The sequence below is a fragment of the Varanus komodoensis genome, unplaced genomic scaffold, assembly GCF_004798865.1.
Source record: "Varanus komodoensis strain SLA01 unplaced genomic scaffold, ASM479886v1 scaffold2, whole genome shotgun sequence".
NCBI classification, from domain to species: domain Eukaryota; kingdom Metazoa; phylum Chordata; class Lepidosauria; order Squamata; family Varanidae; genus Varanus; species Varanus komodoensis.
The window spans coordinates 37,092,288-37,111,545 of NW_025335568.1; the positions used below are offsets into that span (position 1 = coordinate 37,092,288).

The 19,258-nt window shown below is 38.4% G+C and overlaps 1 protein-coding gene across 1 annotated transcript in view; it reads left to right on the plus strand.

Moving 5' to 3' along the window:
• The window catches only part of EFNB2 (ephrin B2), a 58,033-nt gene that overhangs the window by 27,975 nt on the left and 10,800 nt on the right, over positions 1 to 19,258 (plus strand). Inside the window, exon 2 of the mRNA XM_044428869.1 lies at positions 309 to 592. Within this exon, the coding sequence (XP_044284804.1) occupies positions 309 to 592 (284 nt within the window). The remainder of the gene's footprint in view (positions 1 to 308; positions 593 to 19,258) is intronic.

A 19,258-nucleotide genomic window follows, 5' to 3' on the forward strand; every position in this document is an offset into this window, starting at 1 on the left:
CTTTTAAAATGGTGGGGAGAAGACTTTCATCCCCTGCAGTATCGCTTTTCTGTGCGCATCCCTGCTCTCTCTTCACATCTGCTTCTTTTGATCCATTATCTTGCTGCCAAAGCAGATTTGTTGGTGGGGGGTGGGGGAGCCTTCCCATTGCTCTTAAATATTGTCATTCCTGGCCTAGACCATTTTTCATTGTTTTCCAAACTGTATTTGTTCCTTTCTGCTTCCCCTTCCTTTTGAAAAGTGACATGTCTCAAACGAGGCCTTTTATCAAATGTCTCACTTTTGCCATTTTTTCCTTATTCTTTTAGATTCCATCCTGGACAAGGACTGGTACTATACCCAAAGATAGGAGACAAACTGGATATTATATGCCCAAAGGTGGACTCTAAAACTGGTGGCCAGTATGAGTACTATAAAGTTTATATGGTTGATAAAGACCAAGCAGATAGCTGCACTATTAAAAAGGACAACACACCTCTACTCAACTGTGCCAAGCCTGATCAAGATGTTAAGTTTACCATCAAGTTTCAAGAGTTCAGCCCTAACCTTTGGGGCCTGGAATTTCAGAGAAACAAAGATTATTACATCATATGTAAGTGAATTTTGTTTCCCATGTTTCTGTCTTGCTGTTTCTTAATTTATTCATTATATTCAATCAACTAAGAAGCTTAAAGGATTTGTATTGTTTTCTTTTAAAGTATTTTCATGGCAGCTTATTATTAACCACCTCCCTACTGTTTTAGATCCTGTTTTTTATTTCCAGGTTTTCGTATAACTGCTGCAGGCTGTGTAATTTGGTAGTGATGCTAGTAATGCAATTTATGGGAAACATGGGTATCTTAATCTGGTTCCAAACAGTAGATGGAGAAAGAAAGCTTTTCAGTATACATTGGCAGAACTTTGTGGTACAAGAAATTTTACTCTCTCTTTTAAAGTTTTTCTCTCTCTCTCTCTCTCTCTCTCTCTCTCTCTAGCAACATTTTGGTATCACAATGATATCTGTCTGTAAATACTTGTTCAATGCTTCACAGTAATGAATGTAGCAGTATAAATGAATTATAATAGACTACAACTTTAAAAAACAATAACTTTGGAAATTAGATTAAGGAAACAGAAGAATGTGCAGAGAGAAAATAAATCAGTAAGTACAGTAAGTGAAGTATTCGTTCTATATAGAAAAAATAAGGAACTCCTAACATGGAGTAATTTCTCCTTGGGAAAGAAAATTCACAAATAGGTCTGTTGCATCCAAAAGTGATTTTAATTTGTACTTGTGTGATTTTAAGTGCTTTATGGTTCCTTGGTAAAAGTTGTGCAGGTTCTGTCTCTGAAACTACAGAAAAGCAGGACACTTTCTTGTATATTTAATATGCTGTTGGCATAAATACAGTACAAAGGTAGGAACACTCCTCACCTTGACACATGCTGGCAGAAAGCTCCACAATTACAGGTATTTTGCCAGTCCAGTCCTCAAAAAAGAGGCAGGCACAGATATTCAGTTCCTCAACAGATTCATAGAAATGGCCATGTACTGGTGTGGTTAATCCTATACAGTTGTAGTCTATGAGAAGGAACAGGAAAAAGCCAGTATTTCCCCTGCTCCCAATGCATTCACTGCTGTTTCCAAAACTGAATGTCGGGCTAATGCGTGTGGAATTTCTCTGCATGTAAATTTTTCTTTCCCCATCTCCTCCATAAATATATGGTAAAATGCAGATAAAATGTAATTAAAACAGATTGGAAATTAAATGCATGTTTTTGTGAAAGTGAATTCACGGCTTTGAGTAGGGCTTTTCCAAGTAAGTGGGCATATGCCAAGTGTATGTCTTCTCACTTGGCTTGCTGGACCCTTGGGAGAAGTTTAACTAACTAAAAGAGAGAGAGAGAGAGAGAGATAATTGAATCAGATTGAGGAAAAATAACTAGAAAGTAAAGAGGTGTCTCAAAGTTAGATTCATTCTGCTTGTTTCTAGTAAATTCATTTATAAATAAAATAACAGGCAAATAATTTAGCAAATGCAGTGTAATTAAAACAGCAATCAGAGAGCTGATGAAGTAACAAATGCGGAATATTTAAAAATGTAATTTTCTGATTGTAAGATCACATTTTAAGACATTGATCTCTTGGTTGGTATAAATGCAGAAGAACTCAGTGCTGTAGCCTGTGACTTCTGAAAAAAGTACCAGTGAATTTTATTTTGCTTGAGTAAAAAGTATAATGTCGAAACAAGAGACAGTTGCCAGTAGGCCTGATGAAAAAGTGCAACATAAAAATGTCTGTCTGTGCTCAAATAGCTGGTTCTGAGGATGAAATATTTCAGTTACCTAATGCTATGGGGATTAATTCTCCACAGTAGGCCAACTGTGACATAAATGGCACCATTTTAATTATGACTTGAGAGTTATGGACACAAATGGAACTTCATGGTAGACTGTCAGCTTTGTCGTATCTGTGTCAGTAATCCCTCTGAGTAAATCCATAAGTAGGACTCATTTTCTTCATTTTTTGTATAATTATTTCATTATGGCAATATGGTATAATAGACATTACATTTCCGGGAGGATTATAGCATTCTTTAGGGGTTGTAGAATTCATTGTCCCTTCAGCTTGGTGCCTTAGAAATGGTACTAGACTTAACACAATATTTTAGGGAAAATTATTGATTGAAATAGAAATGCCTTGACAAAATGATACCCATGAATGGTCAATGGTGCCTTAAAGGTTTGCTTTCAGATCATCTGTGAATATACATCCCTGAGCTGAAACTCAGTGAGGTATTTATTTTCTTTATAAAAATCAGACATCCACATAGCAGAATTTTACTTCTGCTCTCCCTCCCATCTTTAGCTGCTCATGTCCTTATATGATCTTATTTATATTAAATAATATGTAAACGTATCACTAACAGTACTATTTTGGTTGCAAAATGTAATTAATCATAGCAACAAGGCATGATGCTGGGAAAATAGCAGGAATTGTTCCTTTTTTTAGGAAAGAAGGCTCCCAAATCTATTGCAAATTGACCCTGGACAATAACAACTACTACTATATGATTGTTTCAGAAGTTCTAGGTACAATATTTCAATGAAATTATTTTTTTGTTGCAACTGAATTAGTAAATTAAAAAGATTAAAATTTGTTTGGCTTTTAAGTTCTATCAGACATCTGAATCAATTATTTCAAAGACTGGGACTCAAATAGATGAACAAACTAAAATAAAGCCGGGAGCTTCCGAGGAAAGTTGTAGGAAGATTTGTGCTGGCTCATTTAGTAGAAAGATGCAGCCCCTAAACAAGGAGACAGAAAGAGCTGGTGGGTCAGGAAGAAGTGAATAAGTCCATCAATCTCCTGCAAATTTTCTGAGTAGGGGCAAATACTAGACTTGTTAGGATGTTTGCAAAGCTTGTTCAGACCAATTCATTTTAATTCAGTGCCTTTGACAATCTGGTTTGTCAACTCTATCGGGCAGACACTTCTTATGTTAGAAAAGCAACTGAGCACAGTTAACATGGAGGTGTTATATGCAAACATCAATAGTCGTTGAAAGCTTCTTTCAAAGAAATGTGCATGGATGCAACTTTTGGTCATGTCTTTATCAATACAGAGATAGGCTAGCTTTAGAACAGATTATCCCATTGAAGTCTCTTCTGCAGACTGTTTTGTGGGGAATAGAATTTTGGAGTAGGAAACAGAATTTATTGAACTGATTGAGACAGAAGGGCAGAAAAATTAAGAGCTCTTATTTCTCTGTCTTCAACTTTTTACCAATCAGGATTCTGAAAGCTGTGCAGTTTTTCAGTCACAACACAGATACTGGTAGAGGTGTAGCTGATTTTGAAGTCATCCCTTGCTGTGGAAATCAATGGTATGCGCACGCACTCGCTTGCTCGCGCACTCTCTTTCTCTCTCTATCTTCTGGGCAGCGTTGTGAATGCTCTGATCTTGATCCAATTCAATTATCTAAAATACTGAGTTGGTTGTTCAGCATAACATAAATCACCAATTATGGCAAGACCCCACCCAAAAAATCTAATCCAGAGTTCAGAGATGACATTAAAGAGATTTGACTAGACAGATATGTCCATTGTGAAGCATATTTATATTGCAGCATGATTGTCACAGTTTAATGCAAAACTGGAGCGAAATTTTGTTCCTATCCATGCTTGAGTAGGTGTCTGAAGAACAACTGAAATATTGTTTAAAATATTGTTTAATGCACTTCAGATGCCCTTTCAACACAGAACCTTCTATTTAGTTACATAATCAGGTATATGCATTACAGTATTGGCTGCCTTATAAAGTTAGTTGACGAAGGGATGGATAATTTTGATTTTATTATTTTAAGGGAATTTGTAAACCATCTTGTAGAGTAATAGAGATTAATTTAGAATTGCTGTAAGTTTCCTGTATACAATAATGAAAATACAAGAAAGTATTATCCATTGACCATTAGTGGCTGACGCCCTGAACAGTAATGTTTTCTTCAGATTTTCCTGCTCATATTATCAGATATGCTAGTGCTTCATCAAAACCCATCTCTAGGACAGACTCCAGTTTTATTCTGCCACTTACAGTTATTTTGATCTCAGTGTTATTTTCATTTAGCCCCAATTTAACCCTTTAACTGTAAAGGTATGTTTTTTACACAGTACTTAGGTGCATGGGATAGCAACTGAATGAGTGCCATAAGCGTATCTATTTTAACTTCTGGTATAATATCTGAAATGAAGAACTTCACTGCATTTTCGCCATGGTAAAATGCAGGAGCGTCAGATGCAAGTCTAGCCTACTTTTCTTAGAATTGGGAGATACACAAATTCCCTGTTTGAACTTTGCAACCCAAACACAAAAAACAGCTTCACGTGCTACATCAAGTTAGTACCTAGATCAGCAGTCTACCTAGGATAATCATTGGCTTTCATGACAGAAGAATAAAATATATTTTTCCTTCATTTTTGTCAACTTTTTCAGTTAACCCACTTATGTAATTACCTTGTGGTTAAGATTTAATAAAAACTATGAACAAATTTGTAATTAAAAAAACCCCACACACACCCTATTGGATGGAAGAATGCTATAGCTGCTGGTTACCTTGTACTTGAGGAAGTCATATCGCTGACTCAGGATGCATAAGCTCCGGCTACATAGATGTGAACAAACTGAGCTGTATAAAGAGTATTTGTCTCTTGTGCAAGTCTTTGCTTTGATGTTCATTGAAAAGAATGTTCAACTGTTCACAAACTTGAGTTGATTTCTAGCAGACAACCTTAAATTCAGTGCTGGATATCCACTTCCCCAAGACTGTAAATGTAGTTTGGTTATTTCCGAACATTGCCTTCTCTCGTGAACTACTCACTTTTGCTAGCTAGCTCAAGCAAGCAAGCAAGGTTTCCACAGTAAAAAGTCCTTCATGATTCAAAACAAAACTGCTTTATTCATATATTATTTGTGTCACCAAATCTTAGTAGGCTGTGAGTTTTTCTTGTCATTTGGTCAAGAATAGAAGTAGATGACTTACCCAGAACAAAATAGTCCATTGATTGCTTTCTCGTGCACATATTCACTATGTCACAGGATTTCCGGTTCTTGTGCACCTCACCACATGGTCAGTCTTGAGCATGCCTGTTTTCTCTTTTTGCTGTTTAAATGTATCTGAAATGACAGTGTTCAGTGCTTTGTTTCCCAGGGCAAAGAGCAGTTTAGATTGCTGGCTTGTACTGTCCCTAAGTTTGAAAAATAAATATGTTTCCAATCTTGAAATCATTATTTAAATCAAAATTTAAACAAAGACAAACCACAATTCCACTTTTGCTTTCAGCTATGCTTCTTATCCCTAACAATAGTGTTACTCCCTGGCTTACTGCTGACTCAGCCTTCTCTTTCTTCTTTTTTTCATGTGCCCACTTTCTTTATGCCTTGTTCTGTTTCAAGAGGTTGGCCTTGTTTCATTTTGCATAACTGCTTTAAAAAATAAAGCTTAAATCTATAAGAACTGCAGATCTCTAGACTATAACTTGTTTTTCTTACTATGGGCAAATGCCTTTCTTAAAGGTCACCTTCAGTCAGTTGGCGAAAAATACATTGTTTGCCCTCTTTCTCTATGTCCTTGGAAAACAAAATGAATAACCGTCAATTCCTCTTACTGTAAGATGATACGGAAGGTTTGCTTCTTTCATCTGTTAAATGATTTTTTGTTTAATTCAGCTCTGTTTGAATTAAATATAAATCCTACAAATAAAATTACTGAGGTGCGGTGGGGGGGAGCCATCAGGATTTGCAAAGTTTCAGCTTCTAGTCAGCACGGTGGGCTAATGGAGTTACAGTCCATTGAAATTATTTTCCCAGTCCGCAAGGGGCTTGTAAACGTACTAATGCGACTACTGGAGGTTGTTTTTGTTCATATACAGTGCCATTACCTAGGCGGCACTGGTAGTAGAGCTCATTCAAAACTAGATGGAAAGGTACTACTGCAGGAAATCTGTTAAGTACCTCTACTTTGTTCTCTGGGATAATAAATGAGAGACCAAAATGCTCTTGCTGGTTAATAGGTGGGGAGCTAGTGAGCAAAAAAGGAACTTCCTCTTCCCAGTGCATACTAGATATCAAAGCAGCAGAGAAACAAGGAATGGTGGCTTAGAAGAGAAAAGCAATTGTGTGGGAATTGCCCAGATTTAGACTGGTTTTAATTATTTATAATATATGTAGTTGAATATTTCCAGCTTTTCCATAGTGTTTGTTTATGATGTTCCAGACCCCCCACCCCTTGTCTCCTTTGTAAATTATTTAACAATACCTAGGATAAAATGCCACAGAGGGCCATTTCTCTTCTCAAGGAGCCTTTATATATTCATTATGCAGATTAGAATTAAACGAACCAAAATGCTTTAAAGATAATAAATGACTTAAGCCAGTGTATTACAAAGGCTTACATGCAGAGGTTTAATTTTATGTATATAACGCATCTCTGTGACTTAAGTAGGACTACTCCCATGTGTAAAGTTAACTACTACTGTAAAACTCTGCAAAATGAGTGCCCTACGGCCCTTTTCATCTTGCTGTGGGATTTGAAGAACTCTCATAAAATCAGAGGGAGTCATTTGCATCTTGCTGAAGTGTTAGATCCTGTGAAAAAGCACCAGAATAAATTTAAATGAGTAACATAATACATTTTTGAAATGTACTTAATTTTTCCTAACTAGTTAACAGGTAGGCAAACAGAAAATACATATTTAATTGTACTGGTAGTACGCACACACTATAGCATGTATATCAGCGTGACAGCAAGCACTAGCTATAGGTTCTCACTTGTAATTATTTATTTATAATGCTCCTCTTGATTTATTTAATTAAACTTTAATTTTATGGAGTCTGGAGGGGGGGGGAGTCTTAATCCAAAAATAAAATGCACAATCCTATGCAAGTTTAGACTGAAAAACTGCTTCTGTCTAAAGATGCTTGGAATTGCACACACAAGTATGGATGATGCTGTTTTTTTTTCCTGCACCATTTTAGAAATGGCAGAAAAACTGGAAAGACTACCATTGATGTTTGTTTTACAAATAATTCATATTATTTTGTTGGAATTAGTTTTTCCTTGGAAACATTGCTAGGTTTAAATAGTTGCTACCTCAAAATGTCAAGAGACACTTTTGGGTAGTAGCATGTTAAATAAGCAACCTTTATCATCCTCTGTATGAAAATAAGGTACACCAATTATATCTTATCAAATTGTGATGTTCTGGAAGATCTGAAAGGGATTAGATGCTTTGACTTAATAACTTCAGAATACTTCTTGCATGAGCAAAATGAGCAAAATCAAAAACCAGCAGGTGGATTTGAAGAATTCTTCCCCATTGATAGATGTGAAAGGATGATTTGAAACAAGGGAGTAGAAAGATTTAAAAAGGTAACAAAGAAAATTACTTAGCCCAAAGGAGAGGAGGGGTAAGATCAGATATCACAAGGTGTGGGGAAACAGGCACATAGGCAGGAGGGCCAAATACTTCCTGATGGTTTATTGACAAATTTGGCAGAACAAAATGAGCCTATCGTAGCCCACCTGGGGCAGGGCTGGATTGGGAAGAAGGGCCAGTGTTGAGGCAGCGTGGAGTAGGCGGGCGGAAAGATTGTAAACTCCCGGTACCCCAGCCAATTAGGGGAAAGGAGGAGGGAAGAAGCGACCGGGAGCAGGGTTCAAAAGGGGGAGGCGAGCATGTGCTCAGGTGAACAGAAAAATGGGAAGGAAACCATTCTTTTCTGTTCCCTTCATTGCAATAAAGTTTTTAAAAAAACTGCATGCTCTGGATATTTTTTATCTTCCGACGGAAAGGAAAGAGTGATCATAACACCCATGAAGCATTTCCCACACTTGGAAGACTAAAAAAAAGCAAAGTTAAATACGCATCTTGCCTAAATCAGTGGACAAACTGTTATTGTTTGTTTGTCTATGTTGTAAGCCGCCCCGAGGCTTCGGCGAATGGGGCGGCATAAAAATGTTTTAATAAATAAATAAATAAAATTTTGATATGGTTAGCACCTGTGTAGCACAATGCCCTGTGTTTACTCAGAAGTAGGTTTTTAGGTGCTAGGAAATACCTCTGGAGTTGTAGCTTCTTAAAAACGATTGGCTAATTTTTCCAGAATTAAGCTAGGGAACTCATTGTATGCTTTGCCCAGTGCCTAATAGTAAAGCTTGGTGTCTCTCTGGAAAATGAAATAGTATCACAGCTGTGTTCAAACAGCATTAGTTTGAATGTGGAGGAATGCTGATCCTGTGAAAGAGTGATGCATTGGCAGAGCCACCCTGCAGATAGCCTCTAATGTTTTCTTTGATAGTGCCAGTTAATTGAAAGGGATGGAGAGGTCTTGAATCCAAGCCTGCTTACCACTTTCAAACAGGGAAGGTGGGCAGGTGACTCAGTCCCGCAGGCGGCAGGCGATCAATGTTGTCAGCCCTGGCAATACTGTTCATCCATCTAGCACTGCATAAGCAGTTCACAGGCTAGGGTTCAGAAGTTTTTCCATACCTCTAAGCACTGAATCCTGAAACTTCATACGCATGCAACACCCAGTTTCGTTCCGTTTCCCATGTGTAGAAGACTGCGTTTGCATGCATGTTTCTCTTGGAGTGTCGTAAGACTGGCTTACTGTCGTGCTAAGCAAAATTAGCATGCAATGCACATAGGTTGTATAGTTAAGGCTAGTCTCAGCTAACTTTTAGAAGATGTTTGGAGTATGATCCTACAGCTCGTAATGAAGGTTTAAATGTTTAACAAGGAAGGCTTTCCTATTCTGTCTGCAAGGAAGTTTTCCTTTGTTGGTATTCCAGGAACTCTTTAAGACTGATGACAAAGTATATGAAAACATATTTGGTAATCCTCACACCAGCACGTAGGCCTGTATTGCTGTTATTGTATGAAAGAAAAGATGGAGCTCACATTCATGCTGGGGTGCAGAGAATTCAAATTAACATTAAAATTCAAATTAACGTTAAAAGCTCCCCACTCCCGCCATTGAAACCAATAGTTTTAGCAGTTCAAAATATAGCACTTAATCTAATTATATGTGTAACTTTGGTCGCACACCTATTTATTTATGTGGCCATAAAAAACCACAACTGTGTGTAACTTCTGATAGGATTCATAACTGATCTAGAGACTTAAAAATGCTAAATCATTTTTGTGACAGACAATAGCCAGAGGATCTAAATAGCTTTTTGTGTTGTGCAATAAAGCACACTTCTGTTTGTGCTAGGAATAAAAGCAGGAGATGAAGGTATTTTTTTATTGAAGCAAACATGTGGAAAATTGCACTAGATTGTTATAGTACAGAATATCTCCCCTGAAAGGAATGAGGTTCATCTGCAGGGCAAACCCTGACTGTGTCACTTCATTGGGGTTACTGCTGGACTCTCTGCAGTCACAGCAAATAACGTCATGTCCATCTAAGCCATTAGAGGCATGCGAGTGGCACATTTTCTCGTCTGTAGTGTTATATTCTAAAATGTCACTAGGCATTAACTCAGTCAATGGTGATGTCCTACCACCTAGAGATGAACCCTGCCTCAAGATGATGTTTTCCACTTCAGTGCCGCTCTTACAGCAATTATAGGGTCATTAATATCATTGCATGCAATTAGTGACAGTAGACTGCACAAGGAGTTTGTTATATTTTTCTTATTCTAACCTTTCTTGAACAAGGGATCAAATAACAAACTAGGAATTTTTGAGGTGGCAGATGGGAACAGTCATGGTGAATCTATGAGTTAGTGGACAATATTGTCCCAGATTATTTTTAGATTATCTTCCCAGCATTTTTTCCTATGAATGAGTGTGTGTATCATTACCAATAATCCAAACCTGAACTTCTTTTATTCATTCTGTTCAATTTTATTTAAAGAGAAGATCATAATTGGATCTAGGGATTATTTTTCATGCCTTTTTGAATGGCTTTCTAATAGCAGAGTATAAATGGAGTAAAATTATAATCTGTTTTGGGAAACTTGATATATTTAGGATGCAATCCTATACTTGTTCGGACAGAAAAGGAGTGGTGTGACTATCAGCATTCCCTAACCAGTGAATGAAGTTGTAAGACTTTTTCTGTGTAAGTATGCACAGGATTGTACTCCTGACTATCTAGAAACTGACTCTGGAGAGTTTACAGAATAACAACTGTATGAATTTTAAAATGTAAATTGCAACGCTGGTCCCATGGAAGAAAAAAATATAGAACAAGCACAACTCTGGATTCATGAAACAAAAATAAAAATATGGGAAACAAGATTTTGAATTTTATAGAACACTAGTCTGTTGTTCAGAGCAAGAATCTAGCAAAAGAAATTATGGTATTGCTTTAAAGATTTCCACCCTTTTCTGCATGGATTTTAGCTTATCTTCTGCCTCCAAGGTGTAACCAAGCTTTAAGTGCATGTATTGGCATTTGCCCACGTTCTCCTTTTCTTATTATTGTGCCTCTCTCTCCCTGAGTTGTCTGTTTTAGATGATGAGTTGCTTTGAAGCAGGGATTTGTCTGCATTGCGTGTGTAACTGCGTAAGGTACCATGTGACGGTGCACACAGTGTTAGCTAATTGTAATTCCTGTTCACAGTATGGATGGTTTCAGTGTAACAAGAAGGGCACAATCTTATGCCAGTTTAGAAAGAAAGAAATCCTACATCTCCTAGTGTTCCTCAGCCAGCATGGCTGAGAGTGCTGGGATTCTTTCTTTTCCCATTCTGAACATGCACAGGATCATGCCCTTAATGGTTTTCCAGAGGAAGAGATTCTGCAACTTAGTACTCTGTTGGAGAGGGATTCAGATGCCCTTTCCCAAAGCTAATGCATTTTCAGATGCAAGTTCATCCTTTTAGCATTAAAGACAATAATTTCATTTTGGTGAATGTGAGTCTTATTTTTATAGCTATGTCTGATATGTATATGACTTAAATATAATAAAATCCCTAAGTAGTTCACATAAAACATGACTTCCCATTAGTGCATGCATTTTTGATGCTGTTTGGACTGAAGTTGCTTGAGAACTGGGCACTTATTTCCAAATTTTCTGTGATGTGACTGGTGGACAACAGTGACTGCTTATCACATATATATATATATATGCCTTGGGAGAACTGCCTATACCTCCCTAACCTGTTAATTCCTTCAGCAAGTTTGCTTGCACCTGCATCTATTGTGGGAAGAGAGTATTGGTGTTAACTCTCATGCTATGCTGTAGTGTTAACACACTTTTGCCTTTTCTTTCCATCCTGAAAGGCTGTAAAAAACAAATAACATTCCTATGAGGCATTACTGACAGGGAAAGCATACTAACTAAAACAGTGCTGCACACACTTCTTAACTGTGATGAACGTTTAGGTTATTGCTTTACTTAAGCAAGCCATTTTTTTTAGCAATTTAAGAAAATACTGGAAGAGGAACGCGTTTAAGGTACCATAGGCAGGACAATGAGAAAATGAGCCAAGAACTTAAACTTACAAAATGGCACTGCTTTATTTATTTATTTACATGTATTTATAGGCCGCCTATGATTGCCAAGGCCTTCCTTGCTTTGCAGCCTCCATTAGCTTTTCTGGACATTGGATGTTATTTCTTTGCCTTTATGGAAGGGAAAAAAAGCAGATGTGCAGCTGCTGTGCCTTGTGGGGCTGAGCCCGACATACATTCTGTGCTGTGCTGTGCTTTATTGTGCAGCTGGGATGAAGAACCTGTAGACCTCCAGATATTGTTGCCCCACAACTCCTCTATCCTGAACCAGCATAGGTTATGGTGAGGGATTATGGGAGTTACAGGGCAAAACTGAGGCCTACAAATTGCCTGCTTCTGCTGGTAAATGGTAATAAAGAAACACAGGCTCTTTCCTGTGAAAGACCTGCAGTTAGGGACCAGAAAAGAATGTAAATGAGAAATCGGAACTAGTAAGACTAGTGTGATACATGCTGAGTTGTGGAAAGAATGTCAGCTTCTGTGAGCTAAACTCTTAACCTATAGTGGTGAAACCAGATTTATTCTGCTTGTACCATCTGCTGACCTCCTTTTTTGTGCCAGGAGCAGCTGAAAGGGGGCTGGAGCCTCGAGAGAGAATATTGGTGGTTGTGGGGAGACAAGTGGTGCTTCCCTTGTTTAATGAATAGTCTACTTGGTTGGGTAGCATACTTAAATGGGTTTGGAGAAAATAGGCACATGCTGCTGTGCACACACAGAAACTCATCTGCCAGCTCTTCTGTGAAGGGTTTGGTTTGAAAAGGAGGCCAGTAGTGGTGAGGAGTTTGGGCATAGGAGTCAGCTGGTGTGAATCATACTTGGCCTTCAAATGGAGAATACCAGGGTGGAGCATTGTGAAGAAAGTGTTCTGGACTTCAGGAACACTAGACTGTTAAGGCGAACCTGGGCATTGCTTGTCCTACACACACTGGATAGTTAATTATGGAGTCTTCTTTCTTGAAGTGTGTGTGCATATATACGTACATGAACTGCTGAACAATTCCATAGGTTAGAGATTAAAATAAGTAAGTCTCAGTGATTAACTTTGCAGGTCTAAGAAAACAGAACATACACACCAGGCAGAGAGAAGAAAGGGTTTGGTAGTTGCATGGTAGGAGTGGAGAGGAATTTTCAGGTGAGGTGGGTTTAGGAATGATGGGCAGGTACCTGATCGTAGCCTCCTCTCCTTTGATACTCTGTGAATCCTCTTGACTTTTTAAAGTAGGGGCTTTTGGTTGGGAGGAGTGAATCAGCTGATCCTCTACTTGGTGGCCGCATGTACAAAACGTTACTTAGCAACCTACACTGCTTGAAGCAACAATAGATGTGTATTTATGCAGAATCTATATTTGGATCAACTTAACACTAGCATTAGAAAGATGTTTAACTCAAAGATTAAAGATAATTTACACTGAAAGTACTGTATTTTGTTTTGTTAGTTAAAGTAGACTTCATCCTATGTAAATTTGTTACAGATCAACAAGCACAGCAATGGAGGGCCTCTGTGTGCTTTTAACCCTCTCTGAGAGTTGCATCTATATTTGCCAAGCTCGGGGATCAGGATCAGAACATTGGTTCTAAAAAACAAATTTAATGCAATTTAATTAAAACATGGTACTTAGATCACCACAGCTGCTTTACATGCAGTTTATAACTCTTCCAGCAACAAGCACCTGATTTGTGGATTTTCTGTCTGTGTGGGTCTGGGTGTTTTTAAAGCTGTCTTATAAAATTAGATAACATATGTGTAAGAAGAAGTAATTACTTTACGCTTTACCAAGGAAGGCATTTAATGACAGTACAAACAACTGACAGCATCTGCGGCACAGATATGCAATCCTATAGCAAATACACTTTCTTCTTCCTTCCATTTTTTTTTTAATTTTAAGGCCATGTACTCAGTAATCCTGTGAATTCACATTAGATCAAGCACGGCTTTGCATCAAGAATAGTTCATTTTGCTCTTATTTGAGCTAAAGCTTTGGTGATTCTCCCTGTCCACTTGACAGTATCTTTTATTGCTTATCTGTCTCTAAGGATAGTTTTTGGGGAAAGTTAGATAATAGCTCATATTTGCAGGATTCTTAACTTTTAAAAACCTTAATTTCTGAAAATACAGCTTCAGATAATATGTGTTACTGTCTGTGAGATGGACCGTACTGTACTCTGCGTACTACTTCATTGTAATCCCACTGAAGACAATAAAAGAAAGCGGCTTGAGGATGGCAACCAAAGTGCCTCTGTGCTTGGTCACCCAGGAAGAGAAGTTTGAGCTCGTTGCAATTTCCATAATTTGGTAATTTGTGTTCTGGTCATATTCTCTGAACTGTATGTACAGAACTTTAGGAATCAGTAGCTCTGTGTGTGCAGTGCACAGGATACCTTGGAGCAAAGACTAATGAAATGTGTCCCCCTCCCATGCTGAGAGAGGGATCTCTGTGCACACTCTACTTTTGCCTCTGTTTGGCAACATCCCCAAGCCTCTATGATCAGCAGCAACAAGACAAATAGTACTATAGGAAGGGACACCTCTTCCCAACTCATTCTAAGGCCTCTTAAAAACTATCAGTTGTCAACCTCTGTTCCTGAGCAAAGATACTACCTCTTATTTTTGTAAGGATCTGGTGGTGTAATTTACAGGATCACAGGTGGTTAACTGGCCATGGTGGCTTCTTAACCATGCTGTGCATGTTAGTCATTTGCTGACTGATGCATGAAATACCCTTGTTGGGCATATTTGCTTATGACTGACTCTGTTGATGTGGCTTTTTGGTATGGTTCACAAACCACCCAAAACTCATGGCTCCTTATAGGTTTGGATTACAGAAGAAGGTGGAGCTGGAGCTTGGCAGTCTGGTGCCTGTGGCTGCCACATCTCACCAAGCCATGGTGGGGTGCAGTGGGGTGCAAACTGGGACATTGCTTTGATATCATTTGGAGGTGTGTTATTGTCAGTTGTGGGGTATCTTCAGTGAACACTAGGGTTTTGGGAAGTATAGTTGAGAGAACTAGTTGGAAGCCTCCTCTGGCACAGTGTTTTCCAGATGGTTAAGACTACAGCTCCCAGCATTCCTGACCATTCATGATGCTGGTTGGATCTGACAAGAGTTGATGTAGGGGAAGGTTGCTCTAGGCTAATATAGAAAAACTGCCACATGCAGCATTTTCTTGATTCTTGATTTTCTTGATGGGGGGGGGGAGAGGGGGGAGGATCTTTCACTGTTTTCTGTTTAGTGTTTTATTTGAATGTTCATATTCATCCTCCTAACAAAGTTTTGAAGAGGTAAACAATCTAATACAATAAAGTAATTAATATGAGTATAATAAAAACAGCAGCAAAATCAGTAAAACACATCAAGAGTCATCGGTAACCCAAAGACAAACAGGGGAGCATACATATTAAAAGGTAGATCAAAGCGGACTAAAGGCACTGTCTTACGCCTTTTCAGACAGAAAAAAGTCCTGCAGTTCCCAGTATTCAGCTGCCTAAATAGGCATAGAATTGCACCATGAAAGAATGAGAAAACAGGAAAAACTCCAAATATAATAAAAACATGATAATGAAGGTGCAAATACTTTGGGAGGGGATTCCTCAATTTTGGCATCTCCCCTGAAAGGATCCTCTTTCCAGGTAACACCTGCCTAATATTGGAAGGATTTCTGATGGAAGATCTTAATTGCTGGGTCTGCACCTCGAGATACATGTATCTTTAAATTCCTTTCTTGTCTTTCCAGAATATCTGGATGGCTTGGGTATAGTTGAGTTAATTTCACATTCCTTGCTGGCTGCTTGGATTCTTGTGGCAAGTAGAAGGATGAAGAAGAGACCCCTGAACTAAAATGAGGGCTGCCTAAAATGTAGAATATAGTGGAGGTGGTTGAAGTAATGCAATATAAACATTGAAGGGTTGTACCCTCTCTCTTACAAATCTCTCCCAACCTTCGAACACTGCAATTTAAAATGAAATGTGCATTTACACTGTGTAATGGAAACAGGTACTTTGCTCGAGAAATATAGCAGTTGATTACAAGTATGCATATATAGATACTCCTTTACTCAGTATTATTCAGCTTTACATAGCCTCTTTTCCCAGGGTACTGTGGATCCGAAGTATCATTCACATTACTTAGCCCAAATGGACTGAGGCACACAACTTTATGCCAAAGGATATCACATTAAACAAAAATAGAGTTGCTGTTGCAGTTTTGTTGCTGGAATATCTAAAACCTAAAAAATAAGAGTTGTAGCTGGTTGTTCGGATCTGTGGTTTCATCACAAAACAATTTTCTTTTTAAAAAGAATTCATTCTGTTTGGAATAGGGAATGAGTCTTGATTTTGTCTGTGTGTCTTCGCCTTCATTTTTAATCTCTTTGTGAATGAAAGGTTGTATCTAGGCACAAATCCAACAGCTTAATTCTCCATCTGATTAGAGTAATGTTACCAACTTGATATATCAAAAACAGCCAAGATTCAGGCAGTGGCTTAGCCTCCTGGGAGGCAGAGTAATAACAATCAAATGAAGATGTATTAAAATGTAATATTACTTCCACTCCTTGGGAACTCTATAAAAATCATAACCCAGAAAGTCTTTTTGTCTGTCTGCCTGTCTATCTCAGTGATTTCTTTTCCTCTGCATTAAGAGTACAATGCATTTCATTCTAAACAGGGGTAGCACAGTTTTTGAAGCACATAATGTAAGAGATCAAACCTTCATTTTTAGGACTTCCATTGTTTTTAATGTATGAAGTACCTATTGAAGGCCAACCATGTACTCAAACATGTTTGGAATTATTGTTACAATTGCTCTAACCTTGCTTTCTTTATAGTATTATAACTCCAGTTAATGCAAGTTGAGATGGCGAGATAAATTTAATAACATCTTGATCATCAAACCACACTGTGCTGCTTACTATGCATTGCATTAGACCAGCACAATTTGTGACATACTGAGCAGACCACAGCAATGTATGTGGTTGCATTATGCAGTCTTACACAGACTGGAAAAAATCGTTTGTTTGAGTCCCTGGTGGACTACCATGTATTTTTACTTTATTAACCATACATATACCACATTTCAATTTAAGGTACTTAAAGCAGCTCACAAATTATTCAAAAGCAACAAGAAATCAATGTAATGCAATTTTTAAAATTACAAATTATATTCTAAATTCTAAAGCAGCAGATAATATCAGTCACATTGGTATTTCGTTGCTCCTTGGTGGGTTGCAGGTTGGGTACCACAGGACAATATATAAAAATGATTTAAAAGCTTTGTTTACCAAGTGGAGAGACATTTTCTGCAGTTCTAGTCTGGTACATACCAATATTCAGATATGCTTCTTGTTATTGTGACTTCCCACATAGCAAGTTTGTTTAAAAAATACAGACATGTGAGATTTTAAAAATGAAATAGAGTGATGTCTGTCTAGTCACTGGGTACCTTACTGTTGACTTGATTGGGGTAGGAAAGGCTCTCTGAAATCATTGATGAATAAGCTAAACCTTCTCATTTATGGTGTGAGTTTTTCTTACTTGTTTTTTTTTTTTTTGATACTAGTAAACCATTGGTTTGTTTCTAAGAAACTTGCAGTGCTGAATGTGAATTTATATATTTGGACTAGATATATACAGATGGTGCTCTGTTTGTGTTTTGTAGATTATCAGGTGGTGTTCTTTATATGTTCACTGATGGAACTTGATTTTTAACCAGAATTTCACCAACCAATGTGATTTAGCTAATTCCCCCCACCCCCCACAAAAATGATTTGATCTGTAGGTCAAAGCCCTAAAATCCAAACACATTTGAACTTGTTGCACATTTCTCTGACATCCCTAATGTGAAGTCTCAAGCATCTACCAGTTACTGCAATAGTTTTGCTTTTGTTGTGCTGCTGATATTTTTCCATGCATTTCCAATGGATTTCTCTTATACCGTGTGTAGATAGTGACATGGTACAATTTAGTCACTGGGTCTCTCGGGACTTAATGTGTATCTGGATGGAGTCAGGAGTTTCCTTCTATACCTCACCTGTTCTCCCCTGCAGAGGAAGGCAGGACCAAGGTTCCATTTAGATGCCAGGAAGCACTTCCTGACAGTCAGGACCCCGAGGGTGTGGAATGGGCTCCCACGGGAGGTTGTTGAGGCCCCATCGGTGCGGGTGTTCAAGGATAGGCTGGACGTCCACATGGTGGGCATGTCGTGAGCGGAGCTGGCTGGTGCCGGAGGTCAGACTAGATGGCCCGGGAGACCCCTTCTGACTCGCTCTGTTTCTATGTTTCTATGATTTATTCTTGTTTAAGTGGGAGATGAGTTGTTTTGCCTGACTTTCTAACTAGCATGTCCCTAAGGTCCTGTCAGAGGTAGGAGGAAGGTAAGTCTACTTCTAGATCTCTGAATGATTTGGAGATCAGCAAGGGCTTCTGACTCACTCTACTAGTTAATTCTAGCAATATATCTTTTTTCCCTGCTTCTTGTTGGTGGATCCTGGGGTTTCAGGAACATACAAAGTAGCTCTAACAAGCCTGCATCTTGCCCACTACTGTTTTAAGGCCTTTCTTTACATGAGATAATGAATTGTGCAAGCCACCTTGTTGGCCCCTGGCTGGGGTAAAGTTTCATTTTGCCTCATTTTTTAGAAATATAAACCTATTTTTAAAGCAAGAGTGCATTTGCTCTCAGCAGTCCAGGACTCCAACACTGTGCTCTTGTTGCTGTGCTGCCCACAGGAAAAGGAGAAAAAAGTAGTAGTTTGCCACCAGCAGAGCCTTTCAGCAGACAAAAGCTCCAAGCCTCTATAGCCAAACTGCTACTTCCTCCCCTATTTAGTGAGCAGTACAAATAATCTAAGGATATTTTACTCATTCTTCAGCTTGATGCTTGCTGGATCAAGCTGGATAGAACAGCACAGGATTGGTTTGTATGTTCTGGTGGCTTGATAAACATCTTGCATATACTGGTCATGATATAGTCACCCTTCCTGGGTGCAGCTTCCACGCAGGACTTGCAGCTTGTCATAGAGTTCTGGAGTGGTTTCTTAGCTGTTCCAGCAACCTACCCTCACTGGGCTCAGGGAACATGAGAATACAAAAATACAAATAGTGCCCCTCCGTGGTGGTAAAATAATGTAATAAACTGAATACTTGTCCATAGTCTTTCAAGGAAATACTAATTTTAGTACAGGAAATACTAAAATTGTAGAACCATAAAACACATGCATAATGAATACAGCCCATGCAGGGGGAGACAGATTTTAGTC